The sequence below is a fragment of the Eutrigla gurnardus genome (assembly GCF_963514095.1).
Source record: "Eutrigla gurnardus genome assembly, chromosome: 18".
Classification (NCBI taxonomy): Eukaryota; Metazoa; Chordata; class Actinopteri; order Perciformes; family Triglidae; genus Eutrigla; species Eutrigla gurnardus.
Window position 1 is genome coordinate 18,727,491 of NC_139929.1, and position 16,026 is coordinate 18,743,516.

General features: G+C 43.9%; 1 protein-coding gene and 1 long non-coding RNA gene across 2 annotated transcripts in view; one reads left to right on the forward strand and one right to left on the reverse strand.

Annotated features, from left to right (window-relative positions):
- Positions 1-16,026, forward strand: part of LOC311028995 — a 386,496-nt gene that overhangs the window by 239,609 nt on the left and 130,861 nt on the right. The window lies entirely within an intron of this gene.
- Positions 1-16,026, reverse strand: part of LOC311028839 (uncharacterized protein) — a gene marked incomplete at its 5' end in the record, with an annotated part of 80,038 nt that overhangs the window by 63,970 nt on the left and 42 nt on the right. The window contains 3 exons of the mRNA XM_084033634.1: positions 9,142-9,334; positions 9,770-9,879; positions 14,504-14,614. Of these exons, the coding sequence (XP_083889760.1) occupies positions 9,142-9,334; positions 9,770-9,879; positions 14,504-14,614 (414 nt within the window). The remainder of the gene's footprint in view (positions 1-9,141; positions 9,335-9,769; positions 9,880-14,503; positions 14,615-16,026) is intronic.

A 16,026-nucleotide genomic window follows, 5' to 3' on the forward strand; every position in this document is an offset into this window, starting at 1 on the left:
GTTCCGTTCGTGCTGGTTAAAGGCCTGTCTGCTGCAAAGATTAGAAAACAACATTGCCTTCATTCCTCTGTGGTGTTGTGGTTAGCGCTCTCTCCTTGCAGAAACTTTCTGTGTAGCTTGTATATTCTCCCCATGTCAGCAAGGGCATATATATACATATATACATATACATATATATATATATACATGCAATAAAACAGAATTGTTGTGTTATATTCTACCCATCATGAAAATGTGGAATATTTAGAGTACTTATAACAGCATGGAGGTCTGTTATAGCAGAAGGCTCCACAAGACAGATTACACCATCAGTAACTGCTAGAAGAAGATTAGTCAGTTGATGATTACCCAGAAAAGTGCCCACCTAATGTACATTTCCTTTTTTAAACAATAGTGTGCAGGTCGCAGCTCAGACTCTGAGTCACCTTGAAATAGATTGATATCTGAGAACAGCAGCCAATTACAGAGAAGTGTAGCCTACTGCTACAAGAAAAATCAGTGTGCCAAGTTGTGTCTATGATGAATGGATTACTGAGCTAACACTAGAAAAAGGGTGTACATATATGTACATTCATCCTGAACGCCATATATGCCAGTCATTTGAATAATTTACCTCTTATGCAGGCCCTTGTGTCCTGGGGCGTGGCTGGCTCTGATGAGATCCCCCCAGAGAGGCCCTCAGCAATATGTTGCCCACTGTTCTGACTGAGGGCCATCTCTTCAGCCTCTGTGAGCGGTGGTGGTGAACCGACAACCGGTTTGCTGGCCTACGCCTTTTTTCTGTTGGCTATACAGGAGGTCAAATTTTAACATATCCACAAAACAGACACATGCATGTCCAACAGGCATTTAGGTGTGATCTCATATAGACAATATTTAATACTGGCAGTGATGGGATGGCTGAAGATTTGACTTTGTCTTTGTTTCCCTAATTACTTAAATATCACTTCCACATGTTGAATGGAGCCACTGAATGCTGTTTAATGAGGGCAGGCTAAACAACACCACAATTGCTTGTAATTAAATGTGACCTTACCTGTTTGGACTATATCTTTATATTCCATCTTTAGTTGCTGCCAGGTCCGTTTTGAGCCGGTTAGGTTGTACCTGTGTGCTCAAACACACATAGAATATAAATGTTGAATGAGTGGAACACTCAAGACGAAACATTTCTTTTTTTTCTACAATTAATACTCAGAGTTGATTGAACTAAATCGTAACACCTGTTCTGAAACCAAAAACTCTGAGTTTGACAGTTCAGAGTTGGTCAAGCTAGAGTTCAGGTTTTGACTCAGAGTTTGTTAAACTTGCTTTCTGAAACGGGCCCCTGCATCCATCTGGATTCTGGTGTGAAGCTGTTAACAAAGTCATCGTCATAATTGCAGGTCAACTCTACAGCTAAGCGTTAAAGTCATCTTAGTAGCTCACTGCATTGGTACTTTATGGCATTTCCTGCTGCCAGATATAAACATATAGATGAAGAAAAACAGAAATAAATAAAAAGATAAATAAGTAAGGAGTTAGTAAACATAAAAAACATTATATATTGGGAAATAATTAAATATGGACATCACTAATATTTTCCCTGTTTTATCATGAAACTTTGCATGAAATGAGTTCATTGAACTCATTACAAATGCAATACCAAGCCTTTTCCACCAGATGTCACTATTTATCTATATACCTTGAAGCCACAAACATTTGGCTTCTGTGCTTCCTGAAGCTTTGCAGAGACAGCAACACCCAACATCCCAACACACCTCTCTTCATCCTCCTGAAGCAGCAACACATCCTCACTTTCTCGTTTTCCACTTTGTGTAAAATAAAGCCTTGAGCATTCCACTCACAATGTTTTAAGATTAGGATAAGATTAAGAGGCCAATATCTTCCTATTGAGCTTGCAGCAGTTAAAGATGGGACACTATTTTTAAAATAATATTGTGTTTTGCTGGTTATTGTAAAAACTGTGTGGTATTCAGGGGACCAACATGTGTACATGGCTGTATTGCACTGAACTGTCCCCTTAATCACCTGGCTGACGCGCCTGGGGCGGAGTTACAGGTGCATGGAGTATAAAAAAAAAAGAAAAAGTTTGTTCCAGGGGCTTTCATGGTGGGCTGTGTTTGAGATTAAAAGAAAAAATCCATCTCAAAGCCTCACATTTAGACCCGGGAAGGCCGGCACAGGAACCTTGGATCTTTCATCGAGTTGAGACCAAAAGGGATTTAAAAAAAGATGTTCGGGGAATATATTAGGATTTAACTCAGGAACAAAGCCTTGCTGGTGAGACCAATTTCTATATGCATTGCTAAGAACTTGTTATTGAGCTGCTTTTGAAGGATTTATTTTGTGGAAGATGTTTTTTCTTTTGCCGTGTGGACTTGGTTGGACTTTATACTTTATTTATGTTGGGGAGAATTGGGAGCAAAAGTCTGTATATTTTGCATGTTAGTTGGGGGAATATGTGTGTGGTTTGGGTTTATGGGACATTTTCAGCTGTTGAATTTTTCTACAATATGAGACGTTTGCTTGACTGTGTTTGTGCGGGATTGTATGGCTGGCTTATCAACCCCTCCATTAATCGTATATATTTTTCTTCAATAAAATAGTTTCATCCTAGCTGATAAGAGGGCCAGAGGGAAATCAGAAGGGGTTAAATAAAAGTGGATGTTAAATGAAGTTCATCAGAGCTTTAACTCAACATGAAAGCTTTGTGTGGATTTAATCTGACCGCCGATTACAGCAAACCACTTTAAAAGAACTGCTAAGGTTTCTACTTTCACTGTGGGATTCTAATAATGCAGAATACTTCTTAAACTCTGAATGAATGTGACTCCTACCATCATGCAAGTTTTAAATGAACATAAATAATACGAAACTTTAAAAATATATATGTATGGATACAGTTGTTTTAACCGAGAAAAATGCCAAAAAATTTAAAATGTACACAGAGAAAACATTTCTTAAGCAGCAGCAGATATGTAAACATGAGGTAGCCTTTTCCATGGTGCAGAAACATACTGTCTATATGCTTCAAAACGGAATTGTTTATTACTCTCCCCAAGTGTATTTGAATCCTCCAATGCATGAGTGTCATTCCACATTCGTCGAGCAAGACGGAGGACTCCAGGCTGCAGTATGAATGCATCCATGTGTGGCAACACAGATATACCGTTGAGAGGTGTTTGGTGGCAGCACACTTTTTCTGTCTTGAAGCATTTCTCTGCAGCTGCTGCAGACGCACCACGCTGGTGGTCCAGGTGGGTGATGTGGCTGAGGAGAGCCTTGAACCTGGGTGAACGCCATCAGGTCAAACATCAAGCTCGGTCTCTCAAGGCAGGGAGAGAAGGTTGTGTGCGGATGCCAGATCTAATTGTTGGTCCTAACCTGGAAGAGTAGATATTTTCATGTCAATTCATGCTGTCAAGAGCATTAATGTAAGCACAAAAATAGAAAAGCTGCTGGTCATCTCATCCATAACAATAACAACAGCAGTAATGTTGAAACTGCTGGACTTAGATGAGATCTTGATGACTGAGTACAGCAGGTCCACGTGCCCTCTGACCTCTGGCTCTTCTTGAGGATCTTGGTGCAGCTTGTCTGCTGGTTCCCGGCCTTTCTGAATCTCGGGCTGCTACAGCAGATCCCCCACTCTGTATCCCACCGGCCCCTGCTGCTCCTGCCCTGGCAGCCCCTGGAAGGACCTGCTCCTGTCGTGGCACTCACACCTCCTCTGCTGGTACCTGCTGTAGGTTGCTGCTGTCTGCCCTTTCTCCCTCCACTTTTAGTCTTTGAAACATGAAGGACAATGGACGTTTGTTTGATATTTTTTTTCCCATCCTCACATAAAAGTTCTCTCACTGGGAGAGGACCCCTTCATGGACTGTGGGAATGGTTTCATGGGGAATATTTCAGTAGTGTATTAATGCTGGAGTGATATTAGGGGTTTAATTATCATCCAGGGTGGGGGTAGTGTTGCCGGTCTTATGGGTAACCTGCGTATGTGAGGTGAGGTGTGATGGGAAGTGTAGTCCCCGTGGATGTGTGTGGATGTGAGAAGCCGCTGCTCCCTCGCTGCAGCCGGTGAAGTTGATGTACAGATGAGTGTTGTTAGCCAGCAGAAGTGTATTAGATGAGCTCAAGATTACAGCCTCACAAGACTGCAGTGTTCCTGTCCTCTTGTAGACGACTCAATGAAAGCCTCTGGTTGGACGGTGAAGGATCTCTCCTGTCATTCTTCTGGTCGTGTCACCCGGACACTAGAAATGCGGGTCACCAGCTGAACGAGCAAAGGTCACGTTAGCATCCACAGCGTGCTCCCAACTAGGGTTCAGGGCCGATAAGCTGGAAAGGTAACACACCGTAACAACAGTGTTTACGGAGGCTTCTGGTTGGACCTATAACAACACACGCCGACCACAAGGTGGTGCTGTTTCCCTGCTATCTGAAGTTATCTGAGGGCTTTATGACATCTGTAGGATGTATGTTTAGAATAAGTTATAAGGTTGTTTATATATAGAAGTTACTCCAGAGGTTCAAGACTGATTCCATGATGATGTGATGTGAAACTATTTGAATTTGAAAACTGCAGCAAAGTGACTGAGAACAATGATTTTACACGTTTGAGTCCACTCCATGTTTTCAGCTTCTATCATTTCTTACATCCAACATTAAAGACAGAGACCAATCGTAAACGTAGACAGACTATTGACTTTTTATTGGAGGAACTGTTTTGGTGGTCTGATGATGTTCTGTAGACGCTGGAGATGTCTTCCAGCTGGCACTTCCCAGAATGCTCTCTGCCAACTGGTCAGCTGGAACAAGAAAACAAACATGACAAAGGTGAACATGTGCTACAATGTGACGTGACGTAGCATGAGTGTTCTTAAACAACGTTAACAAACGAGGCAAAGGTTAGAGGAAATGTTTCCATGAACTAAGACACGCCCAGCAGACAGTTTGTCACGTACCTGTTTACCAGCGGGGTGCAGACGGCAGCAGCTCTCATAAGCAGAAGTCTGGACACGTCTCTGGAGGAGAGCATCTTCTCTGGAGCTTAGACGCTCTGCTGCTTTGCTGCTGATGAGGAGACAGACAGACTTCATAGAACTGGACCTGATGGACCTGAAGAGAAAGGACAAGAAGAACAGAAAACACCAGACTTAGAGCAGCAGTGGGGAGCAACGCTAGAATATTCTGGAGGAAACTTACAGTATCTAGAGAGACATTTTAAAGAGGTGTGCTTACATAAAGTCACTGCAACATAATCAAGTTCACATACTTTGATGCCTCGCTGTGCTCGTCCAGGTTCTCTGTGGACACGTCGCTTCCCTCATCTTTCTCATCCTTTGGCTTCTTTATGAATGAAAAAACACATTTCATTGATTTATTAAATTGACTTCATGAAGAAAACAAAGGTAAAGGTATTAGATCAAGCATAATAATAATAATAATAATAATAATCATCATCATAATCATAATAGCAGCATAATACAGTTATTCTTTACCTGGCTCTTCCATGTCAGCATCAAGGCATTGCTTCCCTCGTCTCTCTGGTCTGGTCCTGGGGGTCCTGAGGGTCCTGGGGGTCCTGATGGTCATGGGGTCCCTCTGGGTCTTCTTGCCAATTCGGGTCCAAGGCAGTGCTGAAACAATCAAATGGATGCTGCATACAACATTAATGTAATTAGTTTCAAGGCCAGGTGCATAAAGAATACAAATCATACATTGTGTAGCTGTCCAACTCACCTTTTGATCCTTCAAGTCAAAATAAGAATAATAATAGCAGCATACTACAGTTATTCCTGACCTGGTTCTTCCATGTCAGCATCAAGGCATTGGGGTCATTCTGGGTCATTTCATCAAATTTCTGAAAATCTTCCCACCCTGACCATCACAGAATTTCTTGAAAAAATTCTAGTATAGAGACACACTTGTTAATAGGAAAAATCCAAAATATTAGGTCTCTACGGTCGACAGTTTTGTCGTGAAACATCATTGAATGAAGGGTAGTTTAGGCGGTTTTTGGCATCATATTCTGAAAAGCCATTTTTAAACAGCAATACCTGGAAAACTATCTCACCTGTGGCCTTCAAAATTTCTACAGTGTATATCCGTTACTAATAGCCTCCAGACATGGAATATCAGGGGTGTAGCTCAATGATAACCTAGTATGGTAGGTACTTAAAATGAAGCTTGTCAAAATGGGGTAGCAAATTTGAAGAGTGGCTGAGCTCCCATTTTTGCAGATAAAAGACTTCTATCACTTCTGCCTCTATCTCTGGTGTTAGCTTAAACATTCTACAAAATATGGTTTCTCTCAGATGATTAGTTTCACGGATATTAAAGGTTGTATCAGCGATTCTGGGCCGAAAAATAAATGATCACATTCATCTGTTTTTACCTCACGATCCGCTAGCTGCCCGCCCCATAAGCAGGCCCTCAAAAAACCGCGTCTCTCTAGGCAGCCTAGGTTCCGAGATCGCACACAAAAACAAATGGTACTACCAACACCTCAAAAGCAAAATAAACAGTGTTCCAACCAATCACAGACAAGGGGTGGGTGGCACGTTCATGAAAATGCACGTCCATGATCATTTTCAAAACACGGGAGGGAGGGGCTAGCTGGCTCTGTTTGTTTTGGATCTCGCAACGGAAGTGAGGGCAACCAGAATCGCTGATACAACCTTTAAGGCTCAAAATGGAAGTAAACACATCTTTGCCCAACTTCAGAGCCATATTCCAAAAAACTGACAAGTATCAGGTCCAAACTTACTTGTTTTGAAAGATCATATTCTTGTTAAAATCATATTAAAAAATCAAGAGTGTTTTGCCTCAATTTGTCGCAGTGATTTTTTAAAATCCTGATATTGGTGGGGTTTTGTGGCCGTTTTGGGTACTGCATGTCCTAACGGCCTACTAGTAAACATCACAGCAGGGCAATTCAATTGTGTTTTTTAACCATTTACCAAAGACTTACATGTGACTAAATGCTACTGATAAATTTAGCCTTATGAAAACATTAAAATGTAGCACAGTTGTAGTTACAGAGGCAATAAGTCCTTGAATGTGAGTTGAACATGCTGAAAGCAGCTACATTTTGGATTTTTCCTATTAACAAGTGTGTCTTTGTGCTAGAATTTTTACATACTGAGATGGTCAGGTGGGAGGCATTTGATGAAATGACATGACACGGAATGACCCATTGCTTCTCTCGTCTCTCTGGTCTGGTCCTGGGGGTCCTGAGGGTCCTGGGGGTCCTTATGGTCCTGGGGTTCCTCTGGGTCTTCTTGCCAATTCGGGTCCAAGGCAGTGCTGAAACAATCAAATGGATGCTGCATACAACATTAATGTAATTAGTTTCAAGGCCAGGGGCATAAAGAATACAAATCATACATTGTGTAGCTGTCCAACTCACCTTTTGATCCTTCAAGTCCACCACAGGGAGGTTGTGTTGCTGGTGGACCATCAGGTCCAGAGGACACTATTACCTGTTGGATGAACCCCGACTAGAATCCACTAGGAGGAACATTCTTACTTACCTTATTTGTGCTGTTTGTACGGGACATAACAGCTCAGCATAGGACACACGTGATCAGTTGTGTCCTGCCCTGTCCAGTAATGGCCTGTGATGTCCAGAACAGGACAAGACAGGACAGCGCAGGACATCACAAGACAGGACAGAACAGGACATCACAGGACAGGACAGGACATCACAGGACAGGACATCACACAACAGGGCAGGACATCACACGACAGGGCAGGACATCACAAGAGAGGACAGAACAGGACATCACAGGACAGGACATCACACAACAGGGCAGGACATCACAAGACAGGGCAGGACATCACAAGACAGAAAAGGACATCACAGGACAGGAAATCACACGATAGGGCAGGACATCACAGGACAGAACATCACAGGACAGGACAGAACAGGACGGGACGGGACATCACAAGACAGGACAGGACGGGACAGAACAGGACATGACATCACGAGACAGAACAGGACGGGACAGAACAGGACAAGACATTACAGGACAGGACGGGACAAGAAATCACAGGACGGGACATTACAGGACAGGACGGGACAGAACAGGACATCACGGGACAGAACAGGACGGGACATTACAGGACAGGACAGAACAGGACAGGACATTACAGGACAGGACAGAACAGGACAAGACATTACAGGACAGGACAGAACAGGACAAGACATTACAGGACAGGACGGGACAAGATATCACAGGACGGGACAGAACAGGACAGGACATTACAGATGCTACACAAAAACTAACAATGCATCAACGTATAGAAACCAAACACTACAACACTACAGAGAAACCAAACACTACAACACTACAGAGAAAAACAAACACTACAGAGAAAAACAAACACTACAACACTACAGCGAAAAACAAACACTACAACACTACAGCGAAAAACAAACACTACAACACTACAGAGAAACGAAACACTACAACCCTACAGAGAAACCAAACACTACAACACTACAGAGAAACGAAACACTACAACACTACAGCGAAAAACAAACACTACAACACTACAGAGAAACGAAACACTACAACACTACAGAAAAACAAACACTACAACACTACAGAGAAAAACAAACACTACAACACTACAGAGAAAAACAAACACTACAACACTACAGAAAAACAAACACTACAACACTACAGAGAAAAACAAACACTACAACACTACAGAGAAAAACAAACACTACAACACTACAGAAAAACAAACACTACAACACTACAGAGAAAAACAAACACTACAACACTACAGAGAAAAACAAACACTACATCCTAGTATATTAAACCATTAAACACAATATTATTAAAAAACGCCTTATCAGCGCTTCTTTGGAGGGCTGCCTCCCAGCTCTCCAGCAACTCTCTTAAGCCCGCGACCGCTACGCTTTCTGTTCCTCTCTAGCATAAGGGCCCGCAAGTTCCTAACCCACTTCTGCTCTTGGCCCGTTGAGAGCAGCCTAAATGCATCGAGACTTCCCGGGGGGTTTGAGGTGGAGGCAACAGGTGACGAGCTAGGGGCTGAGGCTGTCACAGGGGAACTAGCTAAGGGTCTACTAAGGGTGATCTTTATCGGAGGATCGGGAGCTACAGGAGTCATGGGGTCGGGGGAGAGTTCAGGGAAGAAACTGAGGGGGGAGAGGTCGCGGGACAGTTCTGGGAAGAAACTGAGGGGGGAGAGGTCGGGGGAGAGTTGAGGAAAGAAACTGAGGGGGGAGAAGTCGGGGGAGAGTTCAGGGAACAAACTGAGGGGGCCGAGGAAGGGGGAGAGTTGAGGAAAGAAACTGAGGGGGGAGAGGTCAGGGGAGAGTTCAGGGAAGAAAGGGGAGATCGGGGGAGAACAAGAGGAGGAGGAGGAGGAGGAGGAGATCGAGGAAGAACAAGAGGAGTTGCTGGGGGAGGAGATCGAGGAAGAACAAGAGGAGGAGGAGGAGATCGAGGAGATCGAGGAAGAACAAGAGGAGGAGGAGATCGAGGAAGAACAAGAGGAGTTGCTGGGGGAGGAGATCGAGGAAGAACAAGAGGAGTTGCTGGGGGAGGAGATCGAGGAAGAACAAGAGGAGGTGCTGGGGGAGGAGCTTGAGGATGAGCAAGAGCAGGAGGATGAGGGTGAGGAGGCAGGGGAGGAGGTAACAGAGGAGCTTGGAGAGGAAGAGGAAGAGGAGTGAGAGAAGAGGGTAGGAGGGGAAGCTGTGGAAAAAGGTTTGGGAGGGGAAAACCTGGGTGATGGGCTCCCCATGGAGCTGCTGGAGGAGGCGGGAGCCGGGACCCTCCTCAGGATCAGCCTGGCGTCTGGCAGGAGGACGGAAGTCAAGGTGAAGCGCACAGTCTAAGGACAATAACAAACCCAACGTTTAAGCTTTTATTGAATTTAAAAATGAAAATCATAATCATCATCATAAAAGGACTTTCTGGAAGGAAATACTCACATCCGGAAATATAAATTGTCACCACTTAACTCATAAAAGTCACAGTCAGAGCAGCCGCAAACACATTTCTAGAAATAGTTTGCATTCAAATCGATGAAAAACAATGTGAATCTGCTGGATGAGCTGATTCCACCGACACTTTCTTTGGATTATTCGGCTCAGTGATTTATAACAAGCAACAGGTTGCAGCGCTTGTACATCTTTGTGACCCTATCATATAAAAATAATGTCTAATTATGTTTGACGTTTGAGTTAGGACTCATATTGTTGATGATTAAAAATAAAAAAATGAGGGTTTGAATGAAAATTTGAATGAAATGATTAATGATCAGAGCAGCTGGACACTGTCGACAGTTATTTGGGTGTTTATACACTTCAGGTTGGTCAAAAGTCTGTCAGCTGAAATACTTCTCAGTTTGTCGTGGTCGATGTCAGCTGTGCGTCATCACGCGCAGTGAAACTTGGCCCCTTTCATCCAAAATGGCCACAGCGACCTTCTGACCCCACAACTCATCATCATCATCGGCATCGCGGGCACGCGCTGCAGGATACGGTGTCATCGCGGAGGCAGCACACGCAGTCACATCCGCTCAGTTAACGGATCTCTCTGGTCCCTCGAAGACAAAAGAGCGCAACAAGCAGCGACGCGCATCTCGGTGGACGTCCGGCCAGTTCAGTTTTCCCTCCCGATTCCGATAAGCGTGCTGTGGGTATCGGCCGATGCCGAGTACCGATACCAGTGTTTAAAAAAAAAAAAGATCATACTACGCCTGCATGACTGTGATATGATTATCATTGTGGTGAGGCCTGGCTCAGGTTAAACCCTTTGTAAAACATGAATGAATACAGCAAATGGAAGCTATTTATTTTTAAATGTATTTTTAAATAGAACAGTATGAAACAGTAGTGCAACAGCAACTTAACTAAATAAATATAGGAATAATTATTTTTTTTAAAAGAACTCCACTGGTACACAGTACAGAGACTTCAAAATCACTACACAAATGGTTTAATAACAGTGGAGTTATTGATTAATATAGGATAATATTAATGAATAATACCATTAAAAAATCACCAGAATTATAAAAAGGCACATATTTTCAAAACAGCTGTTGCAGTATGACCATGAGGAGACCCTTGGTGTGTGTAGTGATTTTGGGGTAGTCTATGATATTAATGTGGGACAGAGGCATTATTTGTATTTGAAAATGTATTTGAACCGAACTGTCCGGCTGACGTCACAGTTCCGTCGTTTCCATGGCTCACAACTAAAACCCATGTTTGGCATTTTATGAAATATGGCCCCGGCGCCATCTTTGTTCACAAATCTCCATGGAAGATGTGGAAGATTTGACGCCTTCAAACCAAAACAACACAACTTTCCGACCAACACACTTCATATGACAACTCTACAAGGCTCTCCCACCATATTTAACACATTCTGTCCCACAAATATTTAATTTACACTAAGACATCCTCGCGAGTGTCTGCTTTCACAAAATGTGGGTTTTCCCACCGGTCCTCGTGGACTGATGTGGACTGTTCACCGTCAAACTCCAAAAGTGACACTGATTTCGGACTTTGGGCGCTTTTAGCGTCTTTAAGGGATGAATCAACAAGTAAAACGCAAAAACCAAACCAACAAAGATGTCTTACCTCCTTGCCGTGGTTCAGATCCGGGCCCTGGGGCTGCCTCTGGATCCGCAGCCCGGAGGGCCTTCGTCGGCCTCTTCTTCCCCGCAGTCGCTGTCGACGATCCTCTAGTGCTTTCCAAATAAAGATGCGTTCAGGTCCGGTGTAAAACGCTGTACTGTTTTGGGGTCTTCGTGCAGTTTGAATCTCTCTACAGTTTGGGTCAACTCTACAGTTTTGCCAAGTGTGTCAAGTCCAAGTGCTAAAAGAGAACACAAAATGGCCGACAGCCCTTTTATACCTGCTCTGACGTTCTGTTGCGTTCTGTCTCCACGACAATCAGCACGTGCGTTCTTGCGTGTGTGCGTGCGTGTGCTTGGGCATTCCGAAACAGACACATTTCATGTTTTTTTTCTCATATTCTCATAATGTATTTTCATGTTCTTGTATTGTCGTCATGTATTTTTCCGACACTGTGACAGGACATCAAATCATCCTCCACTAATGCAGATTCACTCATTGGCTTTACGCTCCACATACAGGGGGGTGATGGACTGATCCTCTATCGATTAAAAAGCAAATCACAACAAGAGAAAACCACAGGGTGATGTCACACGACGCCACAGCTAAACGCTGCATCAGCAGTATGGAACTTTCAGTCTGCATTAGTATGTTATGGACACTCAGCTGCAGCTACGTGTTCAATGGACTTCTGTTGGATATTCCTTTACCCATCCTCGCCTTCAAGTTCTCTCACTGGGAGAGGACCCCTTCATGGACTGTGGGAAATGTGGTTTCATGGGTAATATTTATATAATATAATGCTGGAGTGATATTAGGGGTTTAATTATCATCCAGGGTGGGGGTAGTGTTGCCGGTCTTATGGGTAACCTCCGTATGTGAGGTGAGGTGTGATGGGAAGTGTAGTCCCCGTGGATGTGTGTGGATGTGAGAAGCCGCTGCTCCCTCGCTGCAGCCGGTGAAGTTGATGTACAGATGAGTGTTGTTAGCCAGCAGAAGTGTATTAGATGAGCTCAAGATTACAGCCTCACAAGACTGCAGTGTTCCTGTCCTCTTGTAGACGACTCAATGAAAGCCTCTGGTTGGACGGTGAAGGATCTCTCCTGTCATTCTTCTGGTCGTGTCACCCGGACACTAGAAATGCGGGTCACCAGCTGAACGAGCAAAGGTCACGTTAGCATCCACAGCGTGCTCCCAAGTAGGGTTCAGGGCCGATAAGCTGGAAAGGTAACACACCGTAACAACAGTGTTTACGGAGGCTTCTGGTTGGATTTATAGCAACACACGCCGACCACAAGGTGGCGCTGTTTCCCTGCTATCTGAAGTTATCTGAGGGCTTTATGACATCTGTAGGATGTATGTTTAGAATAAGTTATAAGGTTGTTTATATATAGAAGTTACTCCAGAGGTCCAAGACTGATTCCATGATGATGTGATGTGAAACTATTTGAATTTGAAAACTGCAGCAAAGTGACTGAGAACAATGATTTTACACGTTTGAGTCCACTCCATGTTTTCAGCTTCTATCATTTCTTACATCCAACATTAAAGACAGAGACCAATCGTCAACGTAGACAGACTATTGACTTTTTATTGGAGGAACTGTTTTGGTGGTCTGATGATGTTCTGTAGACGCTGGAGATGTCTTTTTCAGCTGGCACTTCCCAGAATGCTCTCTGCCAACTGGTCAGCTGGAACAAGAAAACAAACATGACAAAGGTGAACATGTGCTACAATGTGACGTGACGTAGCATGAGTGTTCTTAAACAACGTTAACAAGCGAGGCAAAGGTTAGAGGAAATGTTTCCATGAACTAAGACACGCCCAGCAGACAGTTTGTCACGTACCTGTTTACCAGCGGGGTGCAGACGGCAGCAGCTCTCATAAGCAGAAGTCTGGACACGTCTCTGGAGGAGAGCATCTTCTCTGGAGCTTAGACGCTCTGCTGCTTTGCTGCTGGTGAGGAGACAGACAGACTTCATAGAACTGGACCTGATGGACCTGAAGAGAAAGGACAAGAAGAACAGAAAACACCAGACTTAGAGCAGCAGTGGGGAGCAGCGCTAGAATATTCTGGAGGAAACTTACAGTATCGAGAGAGACATTTTAAAGAGGTGTGCTTACATAAAGTCACTGCAACATAATCAAGTTCACATACTTTGATGCCTCGCTGTGCTCGTCCAGGTTCTCTGTGGACACGTCGCTTCCCTCATCTTTCTCATCCTTTGGCTTCTTTATGAATGAAAAAACACATTTCATTGATTTATTAAATTGACTTCATGAAGAAAACAAAGGTAAAGGTATTAGATCAAGCATAATAATAATAATAATAATAATAATAATAGCAGCATTATACAGTTATTCCTTACCTGGCTCTTCCATGTCAGTATCAAGTCATTGCTTCCCTCGTCTCTCTGGTCTGGTCCTGGGGGTCCTGAGGGTCCTGATGGTCCTCTGGGTCTACTTGCCAATTCGGGTCCAAGGCAGTGCTGAAACAATCAAATGGATGCTGCATACAACATTAATGTAATTAGTTTCAAGGCCAGGTGCATAAAGAATACAAATCATACATTGTGTAGCTGTCCAACTCACCTTTTGATCCTTCAAGTCCACCACAGGGAGGTTGTGTTGCTGGTGGACCATCAGGTCCAGAGGACACTATTACCTGTTGAATGAGCCCCGACTAGAATCCACTAGGAGGAACATTCTTACTTACCTTATTTGTGCTGTTTGTACGGGACATAACAGCTCAGCATAGGACATCACATGACATCAGAGACAGGACATCGCAGGGCAGGTTATGGCATCAACTCTTCATGGTCCACTATGGTCCTTGTTATAAGTGCTCTACACCTCCACAGAGCACCAGACCTGCTTGGTGCCTGGGTCGGCCACTGAGCTGGCTGTACGCCCAACGCTGCCCTGCTCGATGCCTGCGCTGGGGTTTTGGCAGATACGGTGTCCGATACGATACTGCTTTACCTTGACAACGAGTAAAAGAAAAGAGAAATGTGACTCAGGACGTGAATTATAAACTCAGATTGCAGATTGTATATATAAATATGTGCTGACCGTTGTGAGATAGAGTCTGCAATGGTGGTTGGAGGAGGCCTAGTAAATCCAAGCCTTACTGGAGTTGCAGTTGTTGGAAAAAGTCACAAGCAAAGACAGATCGCTCTTATTTACAGATGTCATCTAGCCAGCATTATCTATTAGCCGGAGAAGCAATGTTCTGAACTTGCTCTGGTTACTGAACGACCAACAAAGTCAAACGCAAGCCCGGAGTTTTAATACTAGAACGGGGTTAATGACAACTTCACAATTAACACGTCATTGGTAGTGTAAACAAACCAGGCTGTAACAAGTCAGTTTGTTTACACAACTACTACGTTAGCGCTTATGCTAACGCTGAAGCTACATCGCCGGTAGTGTAAACAAATTGACTTGACACAGCCAGGATGCAGTCGAATAGTCTATTTTGCTTAGGGAGGTTCCTAAATGAAGAAGTGACCCGGAAGTAAACAAGTGGCCGCCATGATAAGAGCCGTTCAAATTCTCTAAATGCAAAGGAGCGGAGCTCCAATTCTTCATTGCAGAGCTCCTTTAGCATAGGATGCAACAGACCTTCCTATACGAAAGGAAAGGAGATTACGCCGACCCACAATTCTCTGCGAGAGCAACATTTAGGTAGGAGGAGCTGCTGGACCTGAAGCCGGTCAGTGAACGAGCTTTTATTAAACCAACATGTGGAGAAGTGGACGATGCGCTTTTTGTAGTCCATTATTGTAGTTTTATCCAGCGCAGACGCACGTCAGTCGCCGGCGCCGATCATCAGCTGTCAATCATCAGCGGCCGCGTTATAATGACGTAGCTTAGTGAAAGTCCGGTCGGATTCTCTGAGCACCGCGGCCGTCTTTTCCTAAATCCTTTTGAGTTCTCCTATCGCCTTTCCTTAACCCCGTGACGTTTTCCCCAGAGGTCAAGGAATAGGAGTTGGGAATTTATTTTTTGACTATTCGACTGCACCCCAGGTTTCTTTACACAACCAGTGAAGTTAGCGCTGATGCTAAAGCTAGCGTTAAGCTAGCGCTAATCTTCCTTGCACAAATTACAGTATTACAGAACTATAGTAACTGATAACTGATAGCATCTGGATGCTGCGTTATCACATGTAATGTTGCGCGTTTACTAAGCAAACTAAAAGTACCTCTTCCAGCAGAAACTACGCGACCATCTCATCTCTTTTGAGATCCGGATGAAGCCGCATTAGCCTCCGCCATCGCTGGAAAGCAGAACCGATGTTGACTCGCGTCCTGCCTCTCGACTCATCGAGTGTTTTCTTTAGTGCAGCTTTTTGTGAAATAGTCTTCTTTTTGATGATAGTTTTCTCTGTG